At 33.3% G+C, this 17,662-nt stretch overlaps 1 protein-coding gene across 3 annotated transcripts; it reads left to right on the forward strand.

Moving 5' to 3' along the window:
* The first annotated feature begins 1,547 nt into the window (after positions 1 to 1,547).
* Positions 1,548 to 4,417, forward strand: LOC123661045. 3 transcript variants are annotated; one of them, XM_045596059.1, is made up of 3 exons: positions 1,548 to 2,190; positions 2,283 to 2,400; positions 4,061 to 4,417. In XM_045596059.1, the coding sequence occupies exons 1-2, from the start codon at positions 1,874 to 1,876 to the stop codon at positions 2,341 to 2,343; spliced, it is 378 nt and encodes a 125-aa protein (XP_045452015.1). In that variant the 5' UTR covers positions 1,548 to 1,873; the 3' UTR covers positions 2,344 to 2,400; positions 4,061 to 4,417. The 3 variants fall into 3 exon arrangements, with proteins under 3 accessions (XP_045452015.1, XP_045452013.1, XP_045452014.1); XM_045596057.1 differs by lacking the exon at positions 4,061 to 4,417 and adding an exon at positions 2,913 to 3,429 and having other exon boundaries at positions 2,283 to 2,420; XM_045596058.1 differs by lacking the exon at positions 4,061 to 4,417 and adding an exon at positions 2,913 to 3,429.
* The last annotated feature ends 13,245 nt before the right edge of the window (positions 4,418 to 17,662 follow it).

Raw genomic sequence — 17,662 nt, forward strand, 5'->3', positions numbered from 1 at the left:
TCTCTCGCGGATAGTCTCATTTCTAATCCTATCTTTGAGAGAGACTCCAAGCATAGCCCGTTCCATTGCACGTTGAGTGACTTTAAACTTGTGGACCAGTCCCTTCGTCAGTGTCCACGTCTCGGCTCCGTATGTTAACACAGGCAGGACGCATTGCTCGAAGGCTTTTGTCTTCAATCATTGCGGAATCTTCGAAGTGAAGACTCGACAAAGTCTGCCAAATACATGTGGAAAGCTGAAAAATAAATTACTTTATAATATGATAATACAAGTAATAAGGGAACCATTTTCTGAATTTTTTTGTTAGTATTTATTCATATAGACATTTGTATCGGCAGCAGATGATATAACAATAACGTTTAATGTTGTTGTTTTAAATATATATGTATGAACTTTAATTTTATTTTATTTTTGTTTTTCCCGACGAAAGTCCCAATATCCCGAAAAATTGTTTTTTTCTCCCGATAATCAAGTCATTTGATCTGGCAACCCTAGTCCTGCTTGTCGTTGTGGTAGGCGTGACATCAACTATCGTTTCAAGGTCAGGCGCCAAAACCGATTGCGTTAGTAATTAAAGATCCGTATCCGCGGATTTTGACACTAATTATCCGTATCCAGATTCGTATCCGCGGATATGCATTTTTGACGATCTGGCACATCACTAATACATATATTGAATCCGTTAAACACTGCTATTATTCATCATTTATTTCCTTCTATTTTATACTTCCCAACCGCTGCTACTATATCTATCCTGTGCCCAAATCTAAAAGGAATCGTTCATCCGTTATGAGAACCATTAATTTGACCTTCACTTACGCTATGCACACATTATTCACACCGACATACTCACAACTTCACAAGGCGTTTAGTTTTTCCAATTAAGTTTTAAGAAAAAAAAAATAGATCGTGCTAAGACTAAAATATATATATTTGCCGTTTAATAATTGATAATTATATTTTCAGGTGAAATTACCTATTTAGAAATTAACATATTTTACGAATTATGGAATATGATAAATGGTGCCATCTAACGAGGATAACAAACTACATGCGAAATCTTACTTCTACTAGTGTCATCTAGTGAAAAAAATGCTAACTAGATTAATCGAAATTATATTGCCTCAGCACAGTAGGACCTACATATTGAAAGTGTTACAGATGGAATAGTAAGGTAATATTGTTTTTTTTTTTCTTAAATAATTATTTATTGTGTATTTATAATGACTTTTTTTATTTAATTGAATATTTGATATATCTATTTTACGTTTCTCTACAGTAAGAGCGCCATCTATTATCGAATAGCACAAATTTAATTTTTACAGTAGTTTGTATTTTCATAACTTTTTCGGTAATTTGAAAGAACTTTTGCAGTATTTATGTGTCGGAAATATTTGAAAAAAATTGTTACTTGTATATATATTATAGCAGTGACAAATATAATTGAAATCATAAATGTTTTTAGTGTCGAATGTTTTCCCTAGTGGCCGCTGCTACAGTAGCGCCATTATTTTCCTTATATTCAGGGTGTGTTTTCACAGATTCTTCATTCTACTGCAATTCGTCCTAAGGTGAACATCCGAGGTTAATAGCTGCAGCGTGTGTGACATTGAAGTGAAAGCTTGTGTTTTCTTCCTGAACACCTTTTAATGTTATAATCATCATTAAGAATAATAATATAATAAACCAAATCAGAAGTTTTTATCAAACTACAATTTCAAAAGGAGTCAATACAGTGGAAAGTACTTTAGCTGCTATTTACCAGTATCGATCCGGCAAACAGTTTTCCGTGAATAAGCTATAGTTTACAGCGGCGCCTACTATACTTCAACAAAAACGTTAAAAGTTAAGAGTCACCGTCACCGTCGCCGAGATGGCGTTCATGATGCCTGTAGTCAAGAACGATTGGGACATTTACAACTCGCAGCGATCGCGACGGACTTCGGAGTCTGCGGACAAGGCGGGGATCGGAGGTCGGGTGCGGAAAGTGTCAGAATCAAGATCGGAGGGGCCCGTTCTATCACCGCGAACAGCCGCCGCGCTCAGCCCACACCGGAGCGCCCCTGCGATGCGCTCGCTATCTTACTGTCGGGTACCACCGTCACGGGCGTCGTTACGAGTGCACGAAAGCCGAAAGGACTCGGGTAGCCCGTCCAGCGGAGCGCGGGACAGCGACAAGTTTCACAGCAGGTTGGTGAAGAAGTTGCGGCGAGCGTTCGGTCGCTCGGAGACCCGGAACGACGAGAGGAGCTCGTGAGTTAACCGGGCGTGCTTGTGTGCAGGGCGTGCGCCGGCTCCCCCGAGCGACACTCGCGCTGCGGCGCCTGCATGCCCTACCTGTGACGAGGCCGGCCCCGGGGGCTCGCGCTCGCGCCCTCGCCGACACACCATCTGTGATATGTACGCGGTAGAGCATACCAGTTGAGTACGTTTGAATGTGTTAACCGAGGATGGGACTGGAACCTTAACGTTTGAACATCCCAATGCAATAGCAATATAGTCGTCATCCATTAGATTCGCTTTGACGGTTGCATGTTTGTTTAGTATTATGTTCACCTTCGAGTATTAAAGGGTTGTTAGGAGAGAGGTTGTAACGGGGCTGTATGATGAATGTTTAAGACTGCGATTAGCTTAAGTTGGAATACCGGTAACGTCTATTAGGCTATTACGAAAAGCTAATACCGTTTGCCCAGTAGTTCTGGCAGTTCGCGATGGGTATCTGTGATTTGTTAACTATAACTATAAGTTACGGAGTTATTTATTTTAAATGAAAAGAAGTACCTTATTATTTAATTTTTTAAGTGTGGACGCCGTATTAATAGAAATATCAAAGACGCGAGCAAATTGAAAGTATTTTACTAAAATTTGCAATTTTTTTAACTTATTACTAAATACATGTATGTTGGTTTCAGAACTGAGTTTACTATTCTCTGCTCTACATTTTAACTTCAAGATGTATACCTGCGTTAAACTTTTACAATATAGTTATTTAATACTTATATGTTAGATATAATATTAATATTAGCTACCTATTGAACATGGGCTCGTCCCGATTACTGTATTACGTATGGTAAAGTATTTTTTTTTTGTTAAATAATGCATGATTTTATGTGATATTAAAATGACTGTGTAAATGGACCATATTAAATTTTAAATATTCAGTGAAACTGAACACAAATGACTTATAGTGATTGTATTTTAAACTTTTAGCCATTAATAAGCAAATATCATACCTACTTACTTAGATTTCTTTGCATATAAAATTAAGTTCCTTTTTTATAATAAAAGAACTGCCGTATTTATTTAAGTTACTGAGTTTTCGTCTAAATAATGTAATCGTTAAATACAGTGTTTGAATGTACATATTTGCATGTAATCTGCATTGTCTGATCTGATGGTTTTTTTAAAATATATTGCTTATCCTAATAATGTTTTCGTTTTTTCTTTTTCCTACAACCATATTTTACTATTTTAACGAATTTCATAACAATTTAACGAAACTCATTTTTTCTTTGAAGGTGATAAATATTTATGAACTTTTGTTTATTGTTAATATTAACGTTTAAATGTTTCATTATAGGTAACAGGTAATTATAAATAATTATAACTAGTACATACCTGACACCTACCTATATCAATATTAAAAATGAGTAATTGCAAATTAAAATATCGTCAACATTTTTAAATACCTACAACTCTTTTTGCCCCGCGTCGATTATGCGATTTTGTTTTCTCCCGTTAAAATATACTTGGCATATAAAACGGTAGTAATATTGTACTACTACTACTAGAAAGAAATGAGATTATTTTTAAATTCGACCTAGAAGTTCTTGAATTTATTTAATAGAAACAAAGAATTAAATAGTCTTTATACCTAATATAAGCAGGTAGAAATAAAATGAGATACTTTTAAAGGGATATTTGTAATAAATACAGAATTTTGAAAAATAGTCCAGAAATTATTTATTTTATGATGAAACAAGTCTAATACGAACATTACAAATATAGGTAAATATGGAAGAAAAGTAAAGTTTCTGTTATATGTTTGTTCTGTTACAAGGTACTCAAGGTTTGTGTCGTCGCCCCGCGTCGAGCATTCGAGAAAAGCGATCCACTGCTTTTCGAACATTCTAGACTTCTCACAGAAGAGTGGGGCTACATTCAAAGGGATTTTAATTACACGTGTTGTACTTACAGTACCTTCATGGTTAAAATTGTAGCATTATAGGAATGAAAAAAGTTTAAACTTACTAGGTATAATAGTAATAATAGTAACAGTATAATAATATTAAAAAAAAATTCATTATAATAATATGCAAGAGATGATAATTACCTACCTAGTTAAAATTACGATTACATTTGTATGTATGTCGATTTATTATTGTAATAATTATTGGAATATATATAAAAAACAGTACTTAAGTGTGTTGAAAATATTATACTTTCAATACAGGTGACTTTTGTTCAAATAATACAAGCACTAAAAAGTTGCATGCATCAAGTTTAACGAATAAAATATGATTATGATAAGGTAAATAAAAGAACCGCAATACGACCTTATCAAAACATGACACGATGAAGTAATTTCTTTTAGGTAACAAATGCCTTCGATAAGAAATTACTTTCTGGCATTGTGGGAATTTAAATGACGCTATAATTATTTGCATAGTAAATTAACGTATTTTATTCATACAAACTGCATGCGAATGAATACATAATATTATATGTATATACGTACAGTTTCGTACATGTACTTCATTTTTTTCCTTATTTAAGGAGTTTTAGTCCATAAGGACTACGTCACTCCATAGGAACATCACACATTTACACAAGAAATTAATGAGGTCGTCGTCGCATACCAATGTTGTAAATAATCTTAACAATCTTTTAATCTTAATAATCTTATACAATAGTTTAGCCGGTTCTGAGAGAGGATAAGCCAAAATTGAATTACAACCTCCAAGTTCTTAAATAATTCGTTAAAATTTTGAGTTATTTACAGCACATCATTTCTAATATCTTCATTTCGGACACATTCCACCATAACGTGAACTGCATCTTCAAATGTACTTCATTCATTCATTCATTCATTCTCATGAATTATGTATGAATCAATCGTTCGTGTAAAATCAATCGTTTTCTTTATGCTTGAAAAACTAAAATACAATATGTTTCAAAAATATGAATTGACACTTGTAAAAATGCATTTCTGGCATTATTAGTTTTGTCTCCAAGTAGAAGAATACTTGAAACTCTTCTGCGCTCTTGTTTTAACGCGAACCAACGAATTAATTTCTTAATATCTAATAACAGTAACAATCGCTATCGAGGTAATAATGGCAACCAATTGGGACAGGAGGCTTTAGCGCTTCACAAGGCACAGCTGGGAAAACCAAAAGATCCAATATAAGTGTGTGTGTGTGTTTGTGTGTGGAACACACAAACACACACACACACACACACACACACACACACACACACACACACACACATATATCTTGGGATTATAACGAATATCTGATTTGAATTCATATAGAGGGCACGAAGGTGGACGATAGTAGAACTTTCGCACCAGTATGTACACCAGAACTATTGTCAAAATGAAACAAATATGTAAATTAAATAATAAGTAATAAAAATAATAAAATAAGTTCGGAATTTAAAATATCACGTAATCCTTATCACAATCAAATAAATAAATATCTTTAATTGTAAGATACACACGGTTTTGTTATAGGTAACAGTCGATTGATATTACTGTTTTTTTTTTTCTATAAATACACACAAATATTTAAAAAAAATACATCCACCCACATTCCAAATGCATTCGAAGCGGAAATCGAACCGACAACCTCCGGAGTAGAAAGCAGGGTCATTGCTCACCAACAACAAACAATAACCAACAAAAACCAAAGGGTTAGTCTAGATTACATTATTTTGTTAGTTCATAAGTAACAACCACATACAAAGTACAAACACACTACCTGTGCTGTGTATTGTGCTATTGTCACATAAAAATATGTCCACGGAATATCAATATCAGTGGACAGTGTGTCATTTTCAGTGTACGCACACAAACTTTACCTAAATATTTCGTTATGGAAATTTTCCATTACCTTATCTTTAAGTTGCAGGAAATATATATCTACTGAGTAGATTACGTTAGTTTTATCGATTACCGTCGCTATACTTTTAACTGAGACATTTTCAACTTTATTACGTGGTACTAACAGTCCGATTGTAAACGTAAAAAAAATAATAGGAAAATTCGCTTTAGCTATTTGGTCGTAATAAAAATAAAACTATGTCTAAGGAGATTCCCAGAAAATAGAGTAAGGACATTCATTTACGTCTGCTATAGCCGTCTCGGATGCTCGGCTATTCACATCCCAATTATTTCCACCATTGTTTGATAGCTTGTGCAAGGCGACTTCCAAAATATCCGACTTTCACTTGTTTCTGTAACAGATGCTTAGAACCTGCAAATACACCTTTTGTATCCAAAAAAGGTGTTTATATAAACCGTTAAGGTTAAATTTAGATTTGTGTTGAAATAACGCGCGGCGTGAAGCTGTGGACTTTTTACAACAAAAATGAGTTTTAACAATAGATAATTTTCTTCACTATTTAACTTACAATTAGATGGTTTTTAAATCACATGATTTGGATTTACGATGGTTTTTAAATCACATGATTTAAAAACCATCGTATACCTACAATTTATTGAAAAGGGTTACCACCCTAAGATCGTTTGGAATTTATTACTCGGGCAATGTTTGAGTTTTAATATTAGAAACAAAAAGAATTATAAAATATAGATGTTGATTAATTACGAGTACAAATAAGCAGAGGAAACAAAACTATTATTATCTGGTCATATACGATATTAAGTATTTTTTTTTTTACTAAGAAAATCAAACAGTAATCGATGAAGTATTGCGGTTATAATTAAATTTATCATTGACGGTTTTAAAAAAGTAATTGTTGCTAAGTAGCTTTACATTAACTATCATTATTTTTTAAATATTGTATTAATTTTTGTAAAATAAATCTACTTCAACAAATATTTTTCCTAAATAGTAGTCATAAAACGTCAAATTGAATTAATCTACGAAGGAATTTTATTAATTCATACTATGAATGTCTAAAAAAAAACAATGTTCCAAATTCAATTTTTATCAATTTGATCTTTATAAGTGATCTTACACACTATTGACGTCAATGCTCTGGTTGATTTACTTTGTACGTCACTGCACGAACAAATTGACAGATTCACGACTATTTAGTCACATTCAATAAAATATATTCTAATTGATTTAGAAAGACACATTTTAATATGTACTGATAAAATGTATAGAACCCTACATACCTACATAAATTTAAAAAATAAAAATCATCTATTTTTATTTCGTTCTAGCTGGCCTTATTCAAATGGTACCGTACAAATTTGAAAATAGTTGTTTTTAGTTTTTGTCTTTTGTTTCAATTTCGGATAAATGGATGCATATTTATGTTAGTATTTTTGTTATGGAGCCCGTACTTTCGAATATTTTTTTTTACAATGATTGGCATTGTTTTCACATTGCTTAAAAAAGTACTTTCTGTAGAAACTATTAAGGGACCAGTTATTTTTATGAATGTTCTTGAAATTAGTTGTATTAGTTTTGTGTCAGCATTGTTTTGTGAGGGTATTTTAATGTGACTGACAATGCAATAATTCAGGTAAATTGTGTAATGAAATAATAAAGCATAAATCAAAGCAATACATATGAAAAGGTGTAGTTTAGTCCTTCCATAACATGACTGAGGAAACGGCCAACCACGTGCACGATTAATATGGAAGTAGGTAGGTATATAACCTAATGTAGAGTTTAAAAAAGGTAAAGTACTGGTGTTTATGGCAGTAGTGGTCACATCATGTGTCATTCCTAGGTTCATGATACCTTGCTCAACTATTCTACAGATGATCACTGCTTCATAACACTGTTTTTAAGTAGCGTTGTGTTTCTATGGTGATTAAGGTAATCAGAATTCTACGCACGCAGGCAACGCGCTTGCTTTGCTCCTAGCTTTGCAGGCGTTCACAGACTTCGGTGGCAAACACTGTACCGATGTCGTTTGCCATTATAGCATAAAAACATTTTTTAGGAGAAAGAGATCATGAGTTATAAAAAAAATGCACATATTTCTCAAATAAATTAAAAACGCATTTTTTGAGATGTTATTCAATCATAGACAGGAAATTAGACAATAGCGTGTTAAGGTTATTTTTTGCAGTAAAATAAATTTCTATAATAAACGATGTAATACATAACTAAAATAAGCTGGTCAGATCTACGATTTTTAGGTATTTAATATTTATAGATGGTGAAATATTTTATCACGTCCACACGTAACAAACGACATAATCAACAAAAACGTTCCCACAAAACCTGTTTTAGATGTTAAATAATATTAAACGTAGTTCACGTGCTCGTGTAACCTATAACTTGTAAGCTCATGTCTGCTTTAGTTTAAATTAATAAGTATGAAAAAACTTATTTTTAATAGAAAAAAAAAGTTAAAATACTTTGAATCTGAAAAGTTTGTTTGTTTGTTTAAACGTATTTAAAACAACCCTATTATCAGGAACTACTGTTTCCAGTTTTCCATGGAGTCCATTAGCCTTAAGGCTTATAGTAGCTATAATAATAATTAAAATTAAGTAAATTTTTCCTCAAATTACCGGAGGCGAAAACGCGAGGTACATCTAGTTACTTATAAAACAAAAAAGTAAAGAGGTATTACGAAAATATTTAATATATGAATAAATAAATTATAGATATTGAAATAAATAAATAAATAACTATTTTTAGAATATTCTACGTAAAATTAAAGTTTCTAAGAAATATTAGTGACGGTCATGTAATAAATTACGTGTTCCTTGGCTGAAGCTTACTTCACAACCTGACCTGATTTTGGAATAAGCCTATCCGTATATGAAGTACTTAAAAAATATCTATCACAACATTATGTTTAGTTTGCCATATACGAGTGCAGGCATCTATTTGATAATTTGGTTGAACTCAAATTAGTGAACTTATTAAATAATAGTAGTGTAAGACAAGGACTGGATCAAAGCGGATATGTGCGAAAATGTCCGAAGCGAAGACGACAAGAAATGTTTTTCAACAAGATTATATCTACCGAAGGCTAGACTTGAATGTGTTCTTTACTGTGTTCTGCTATTAGCAGAACTGATTATGAAGGTGATTTAAAATGTGTTTTAATACTTAAATAGAAGCTATGTCCGTGACCCCTAACCCACTTTTCGAGTATATAAATTATTAGAAAATTCCGAATGGATCGAAATGATCGATACATAATAGTTTACAGTGCCCAATTCCCACGCTAATCTAGGTCAAGGACGCGAGAAGCGGAAAGTATTGGTGTACGAGTAGGGTTCCTGGTTATGGGAGGCGCCTCTGCTTCTTTACGAGTATCTAATATTTAGTGTAACTTAAGTAAACACAAATATATAAGCTGCGATATACATGTATGTGCAAATTCTTTTTTTAAATATGGTAATTATTTATTAATATTTAAATTAGATATAGGTATATTATCAAATTATAAGTTCCAAGCTATAAGAGAATAACCGCCAGCAAGCAGAATATTATCTGGGTAATACACTGATTTATATTTTTTTAATAAATCAATGGTGTAATACAATATTTTTTTTTGTGTTGTATTGAATGGTTGTAAAAAAAAAATGTTAGAAATTATTTTGTTGTACGATTTAAGTTTTATACATTGCCTATTGTAATTATTATAGGTGTAAATTAGAAAACACTAATTTTTATGCGAATTTCATTTATTACAATGAAACGACTTTTTCAGATTTTAATTGCGGCTTATTAAGTTTTTTTGATGCCCGACATTCCAGCCTTCAGTGACCATGATTGCTATAAAGTATTCGAAACGTCGAGGACCTAAAGAACTTAACCGCGATAAAATCGGAAAAAGTTGTTTTATTTTAGGTCTGTTTATTTATCGGTTCGAAATGTTCAATAAATTAGAGAAGAAATTGTTATTCTAGTATAGTGAACAGTACCGTTATTGTAAAAAAATTATTACCTGTTAGAACTTTGGGGAGTTATCCACTTCTTAATTGTACAAATATGTACCACTACCATAAATGAGAAAGTTTGTAGAGATATATAGATGAATGTTTTTGTTTTAGTCGTTCTTTTAAAAACTAATGGACTGAGTCGGAACTGTGAAACGATTTACATAGTCTTATATATCTAAATAGTTAAAAATATAGGCACTGATTCGAATGAGTAAACGTTACTCACTTATATCAGTATTTCCGTCAACCCGAAGTGGAGTAGCGTGGTGGGTTAAGAATGCATTAAGCTCCAATCCTTCTCTTACTCGTACATGGAGAAAGAGACCTATAGGAGGCCCAGCAGTGTGATGTTACAGGCTGAATCGTGTCGACGTATATATAAAATAAAACAATAGGTACTTTTATCATGAAATGAGCATAGAATCAAGAATTATTAATGTAATAACTAGTCTAACACATTAAACACATTAATATGAAAGTATGTAATTGCGAAATTTATACTTGGCATAATAAATGAAATTTAATGGTAGGTATGTATTATTGTATAAAACGTGATACAGAGAACAAAAGATGAAATATCACATGGGTTATATTATAAACACGCAATAAAGTTGGCAGTTTCAAGAAGCCGCATGTGTGAGGTTTCTGTACTGCGCCATAATCAAATTGAATTTTATCTTGTTAGTCGCTAGATATGTCCAGTTTAAATGGGTTAAAGTTGTAGAAAACAAGAGTGGAAAACGTTCACAAGATTCATACCGACTATACATTGTAATAAACCAGATTTAAGTTTATTTTAAGAAAATGTACATCTTGAACGATAAAATCATTTTCAACTCAACCCAGTAGGATGTGAATTTTGCTTCGGGGGCTAGAATTATACACAACATAAGCAAGAAAAAGACAAGACAGAAAAGTCCAGATGACGAAAAATATTAACATTATAGCATAAACAATTTTTTGTCATGTAAATCGCGTCCGGGGCCGCCAGCTTATTTATTATAGTTAGTTGTTGTGACCACTGCTCCAACGTGTGTCAATCGTACAAGGATGTTAAACTTCGTTTTGTTTATTGTTTCAATATTTTCTTGAAACTGTACTAAATACAAAAACCAACCATAAATTAAAATAGTGCTAAAATAAAAATTAAAGTCGTAACTACTAAAAAAACATTTTTTATAAGTAACTTTAACAAACTCCTAGTTTCACAAACTGATTTCGGACTCTACATTAAACGTAACATATGTATTATATTTATAAGATTTATTTTAAAATTTTACTGTAGCTAATAAGTAATTGCAGTGTGTATAATGGGGACAGATACATTAAATAATGTACATATACATTAAATAATGTATCTGTCATGCTTTAAGAGGAAAGGGTACCGAAGAGACTTTTCAAAAATAGGTATTTGAATAAAATGTTTCTGTCGCGCTGCATGCCGCTACCGCGCCCCGCACCATCTCCGCTCCGTTTTTTCTACGTGTGACTGTCGCGTTCTTAGTGTGCGTGCGCCGGCTATTCAGCTATTAATTGTTGACGATATTTGAGTATTCGCATCTTTCGTTTCTTATTGACTACGAGTACATATAGCACATAGTGCTATTTTTCTGAATTTGGCTTGTTTTATTGAATTTGTTCTGCATCGTATTGCTGTGATTCGGCTTTACTATTATTGGATTTCGTAAACTACTTATTATTATGTTTTATTATTTTGACTTGGATACTCTTTGTGACTTGATACATTACTATATTTTTGTGGGTAATTATCGAAATACTTAGGTACTTTATTTATGAATTAGGTATGTAATTACATGGTTGAGGTGTGTGTAAGAATGGGTATTGAGATACATACATAATTATAGTGTATACATGTAGTATATAGTATAAGTGTAAGAATAATATATATATTATGTAATGTAGTACATACATAGTATAAAACGTTTGTCTTAGTACCTATATAATTTGTAATGTCTCATGTTTGTCGCAGTTATTAGTACATAGGTATAGGGTATATGTATTAATTAACATATAATTGCGGCGATATAACAATGGTTAAAAATAATATTATAATTTAAGAAAAAAAACAAACAAGAATAGCCGCCTGCGTGAAGAACAACTATTAGAAAGTCAACTAAAAAGGCCTGAACAAGATAAAAATTCAATAATTACACAAAGATAGCTAAATAAATCACAACAATTTCACACATTATGTACTGTACACTCACAAAAATCATGAAGGCGGCTTTTTCAATTATTATTTTATTTATGTTTTTTTAGTTAGGCAAATTACGTAATCTATTCAATTTTTTTAAAGAGTGGTTGATTAACATGACATAACATAACAATACACTTTATTGTACACCAACAGAAAATAATAATACGTAACAAATTGATTTTTAACCGACTTCCAAAAAAGGAGGAGGTTCTTAATTCGACTGTATTTTTCTTTTTTTTTTGTATATATTTTACTTCAGAACTTTTGACTGAGTGGACCGAGTTCGACTTGTACGCAAAGGAAAAAAAGCCGACTTCAATTACATCGACATGTAATACAACAAAGGTAGACGAAAATATAGTCAAGTAAATACGCGTTATTAAAGATTACTCAAAAAGTTGTTATCAGATCTCGGTAAATTTAAATATGACTACACGATAAACATCAGCTTTCGATTAAATTAAAAATCATCAAAATCGTTACACCCAGTAAAAAGTTACGCGGTATAATACAACGTAGGTCGACGAAAATAGTCAAGTAAAAACGTATTATTTATATAACTCGAAAAGTTGTTGTTAGATCTCAAATAAACTTAAGTGAGACCAAATGACACACACTACCTTTCGATTAAAAAAAAATTGTTGAAATCGGTCCACTCAGTCAAAAGTTCTGAAGTAACATACATAAAAAATACAGTTAAATTGAGAGCTTTCTCCTTTTTTGGAAGTCGGTTAAAAATAGAAACCGAATTTACACGTCTATAGAATTCCTAAGTCGACAAGCTTGAACAGTGAAAGATTTAGTATAAAAGAAAGAGGAGTGAGAGGGAAATTCAAGAAGTAAGCTTTCCTCAGAACGAAGACTGTGTTCATTGGAATCACTAAGAAATTTAAATCGTCGTTTTAGATAAGCAGGTACAACAGGGTTAAAAAGAATAGAGTAAAGTAAGTTGAGAATATACGTATTCCCGCAGTAGGGAATTGGGTGCCACTCAGGGCGTAACTACTGCCGTATCAGCCGTATCAATGATACGGGGCCCCCTATTTACAGGGTATTACAGGTAAGGTGTGTAAGCAAAAATTAGTAAAATATTATCCACAACGTCACTTAATCTTGTGCTTCCTGGAAAAAAGAATAAAAAAATGGCATATCCAAGTCAAGCGTGCGCTCAATTGTGGATAAAATTCTGTATCGTTTATTTCGGGATTCAGTTAATCATTATGAACAATGAATTAATCTTTTTTTTTATATAAGAATGGGGCACACAAGCAGACGAAGCCATCTGATTTATAACGGCTACCGTCGCCCATGGCCTTTAGAGAAAAGATGTAGACACTAGACGCTTGAAAACCCCCAAATTTTAGTAAGGTCATTCCACACTTTGAATGTACGCGGAAAGAATGCGCACGAAGCTCACACATTGGTTGCAAACCACTGGTGGATACTATTAGCACCACTAGACTTCTTGGCATCGAAAGAATGCAGAACACGACAAACGACACTGCTCATAGTGCACATTACGCATCGCGTGCTCGCACCGTGGAATGCTCGATGGTGCTTTTCCCTCATCGTCAAGAGTTGAATTCGACGCAAAAAGAGTGCAAAGAATTTTCGCTTACTTTTTCGCATAATGTGCCAGAGAGCCTTCAGGTTCGCGCAATGATGGAAGTGTAGACTAAAAAACGTTACCTTCGACAGCTTTTGTAAGAAACAAAAGGCACGGGTTCCATTTGGAAAGCCCAAAGTCTCTCGCCAATTCTGCTGTGTTTGAACTTTGCCCTAGCGATTTACTAACTGTAAGACCTGGAGGCAGCGTTGAATCTCTTCTTCAGGTTATGCGCCTGTGAATCCCCCTAATAGATGCGGAAGATTCATAGGAATTCACTAATAGTATTGGCCTCACAGGCTGAAGCGAACGATCCCCCGCATCTATTGCTGCAGGTCAAGGCTAATAACTCTCCAGCTTGGAACTACAAGCTCTTTAAATTAGCTTAAAATCCGAAATTCAAAACATTCATTCCATTAAAGAACTCATGGAATTATTACTGATAAAATTCAATAACCTTGCATCCAGTTTTCCGGAGGTATTAACTTGATGTTTTTCAAAACTAAAACTGATAAAAAATTACCTAAGGATTTCGATGGAACAGGAACAGCTACAGCAGACTACACTCACTATTGTCTATTCTAGGAGGAAGTAATAACTTATAATCAATAAATATTTATTTTAATTCAATGCAAGCATTTTTTGTGAGAAATCTTTACCCATCATTTGCCTGCCCCCCCCCCCCCACTAATTTTGATACAGGGCCCCAAGGTTCCCGGGGTTCCAAGGAATGCTACGCCAGTGGTGCCACTTGAGTTTTTTACGCAATTCAGAAATATGATTCTATTTGCGAAGTCCAAATACGAATCGCATAGGTACATAGATTCGACCCAATTTAATAATCTGCTCCTCAGTAATGTCAAGAAAACAACTAAGCATTTTTTTACCGATGAAAAAAACAGAGAAGGTTCTAAAGTCGCTACGTACCTATATTTATTTATGTTTGACCATGCATAACTTTTTACAGTGTACTGTGTGGCTACGGTACTAAAGAATTCAGCCACCCCCTCTCTTCCCGTGGGTGTCGTAAGAGGCGACTAAGGGATAACACAGTTCCACTACCACCTTGGAACTTAAAAAGCCGACCGGTGGCGGGATAACCATCCAACTGCTGGCTTTGAAATACACAGGCCGAAGACGGGCAGCAGCGTCTTCGGTGCGACAAAGCCAGTCCTGCGGTCACCAACCCGCCTGCCCAGCGTGGTGACTATGGGCAAAACACATGGGTTCACGTTGTTTTTGGCGTGAACTTGAACCTATGTCCAACAGTGGACTGTATCGGCTGTAATGAATGAATGAACTTTTTACAGAGTATTCCGAAATTGATAAAAAAATATATTGGAAAGAGTAAACCCCGAAGTTGTTTTTCGCCTAGCAGGCGAGGAAGAAGCGCGGCTCGCAGCTTGCTTGGCATAGGCATGGGAAAGAGCAGAGTCCTAATTTTTTAAACTTTCTTATTCTATTTTTTATTAGTATTACGGTAATAATAATCATAATATACTTTTTTGAAATCCTTGTATTGAGCCCTCTAATTTGATACCAAAAACAAACAACACAGTTATTTACCATAATTATCATTGTTATTTGTTAGCGAAACCCTTCGTTAGCCCAGGTTTACACAGTGTTACAATAAAAACCGCATATACAAATACGGTTTATTGTAGTTATGAAAAGAGAAATTATTTAATTTTGTTAATACGAATTTTAGAAAATATCGACTAAAAATTACATCACTAGTGTATCGATATAATTATCGACTATGAGGCATCACTTCGCTGGCGTATATACGTATTGCTTTGACCCTTCCCTCCCCCAGACCTATCCCCCAAAAAGCAAGAAAGGGACAACTGCAGCTCAGACCGTTTTAGGTAGATAATTTTTGACCAAAACAGTGTTTCGTAGTCGACTGTTTTCTCCTCAAAACATGACAATTTTTTTTAAATTTTTTTTTTAGAAAATAAAAGAAGACTTCGGCTATGCCCCTATGTTCTCATTTTTTTGAAAATATGCATATATTTTTTTTAATGAGTGTCTGAAAATGTACAAAAAATTATGCAAGATTTCGAGTTTTTGAAGTCTCCTAATTCCTATGATAATAAGAATATGAAAAAAATCAAAACATAGGGGCATGGTCATGGCAGCAAAGAGTTCTATGACACAAAAATATTTGATCTAGTGTCATTATCCAGGGAGAAAACAGTCGACTACGTTTGTATGGAGAAAGAGCCGGTACCCTTTCCTCTTAATAAATTATCTCCAATCGACCTAGGTTCTGTATCAGAGATCTTGTAAAAGATAAAAAACAAGTGTACTTTAGGCCATACGACTAAAGTAAAACTTCATTAGCTCTATCTATGTATGTATGTATATATTAATAATTCAAATTATGAGAAAGAGAGTAAGAAAATGTGTGCTCGTATCTCTCTGTCTCTTGCCCGTACAGTAATATACGAAACGTAGCTCGCTCTCTTTCTATCTTCACTAACTTATATCTCCCTCTCAATTTCCGTTCAACTTGCCCGATCACACTTTTCGTAAAGCTTTCTGCACGCATTTACCAGCTCACTCCACAAGTCAAGCGTGCTTAAAGAAGTTTTACTTCAAAAAGTAAAGATATAGTTATTCTTTGTGCCATTTGGTTTTTGTGGTACGTAATAGCATTTATTATTTAGTGGTTATTTATAAAGACGTCAAAAAACTTAGAAAATGAGAATTAAAAGGTAAATAAACTAATGCATGGATTAAGCATATTTTTATATACAATAAGTTTAGATTTTCCTTGGACAAGGTATTCTTTAAGTTAATATTTTTTACAGTAAACTGAGTGTTTCGAGATACAAAAATATGTCATAAAAATATCCACCTTTAAAAACATAACAGAAAACTGAAATATTTTTTTCAGAGTAGTAAGAAGAACGTGAATTTTCCTAATCAAATTAATATATTGAAGGTATAGTAAAATTGTAATTATATGATTTGATTGCATCATATTACGGCGTTCGAAGCCACTCAGTGACGTCATGCAGGCTGAACACCAACACTCCACGCGAATAAGTATGATTACGTGAGTATAATATGACAGGTGACTAACATTTATACCTAATGAATGAAATTACTAATTTAGTCATTTTAAAATCAAACTGTAGTGAAGACGAATATACTAGAAAGTAATCAATTATTGTTCTATCACTCTTGTAGTTTAGTATATCTACTGATACAGTAGTGACTGTTTTCGTGTCAATGAGATACTCTAAACTTATATAACACACATAACATGTACATTATAGTATATAAAATACGATTATATTAAGTTATACAATACGCATAAGAAAAATATTATGTAAAACTAATTATAATAAAAAATCGGAAATGGATAAAACTATCAGAAGGTTACAAAAATAAAATAAGCAAGAAAAACAGTTAAAAGTAGCAACCACATAGATCTGCCTGATTCAGAATTGAAGATTGAGTTCCGATTTCGGTCCTACGCCAATGATCCGTTTTCTGCTGTTGGACTAGTACCTAAGCCTTAGGGAAGTAAAGGGTCATCAGAATTCTTATCTTGTGGATAGATAACTTTAAACAGGTTGCAAGCAGTCTCAGCTTTCTGATAGTGTCTGCGATAGGCCGCGTTCTTTTCGGTGCAGAATTCCTATGAACCTCAGTAAATAAATACAATTTGATGGCAATAAATAAATTTAAACAGATAAGCTTTATAATAAAGAAA

This window comes from Melitaea cinxia, chromosome 16, assembly GCF_905220565.1.
Source record: "Melitaea cinxia chromosome 16, ilMelCinx1.1, whole genome shotgun sequence".
NCBI lineage: Eukaryota > Metazoa > Arthropoda > Insecta > Lepidoptera > Nymphalidae > Melitaea > Melitaea cinxia.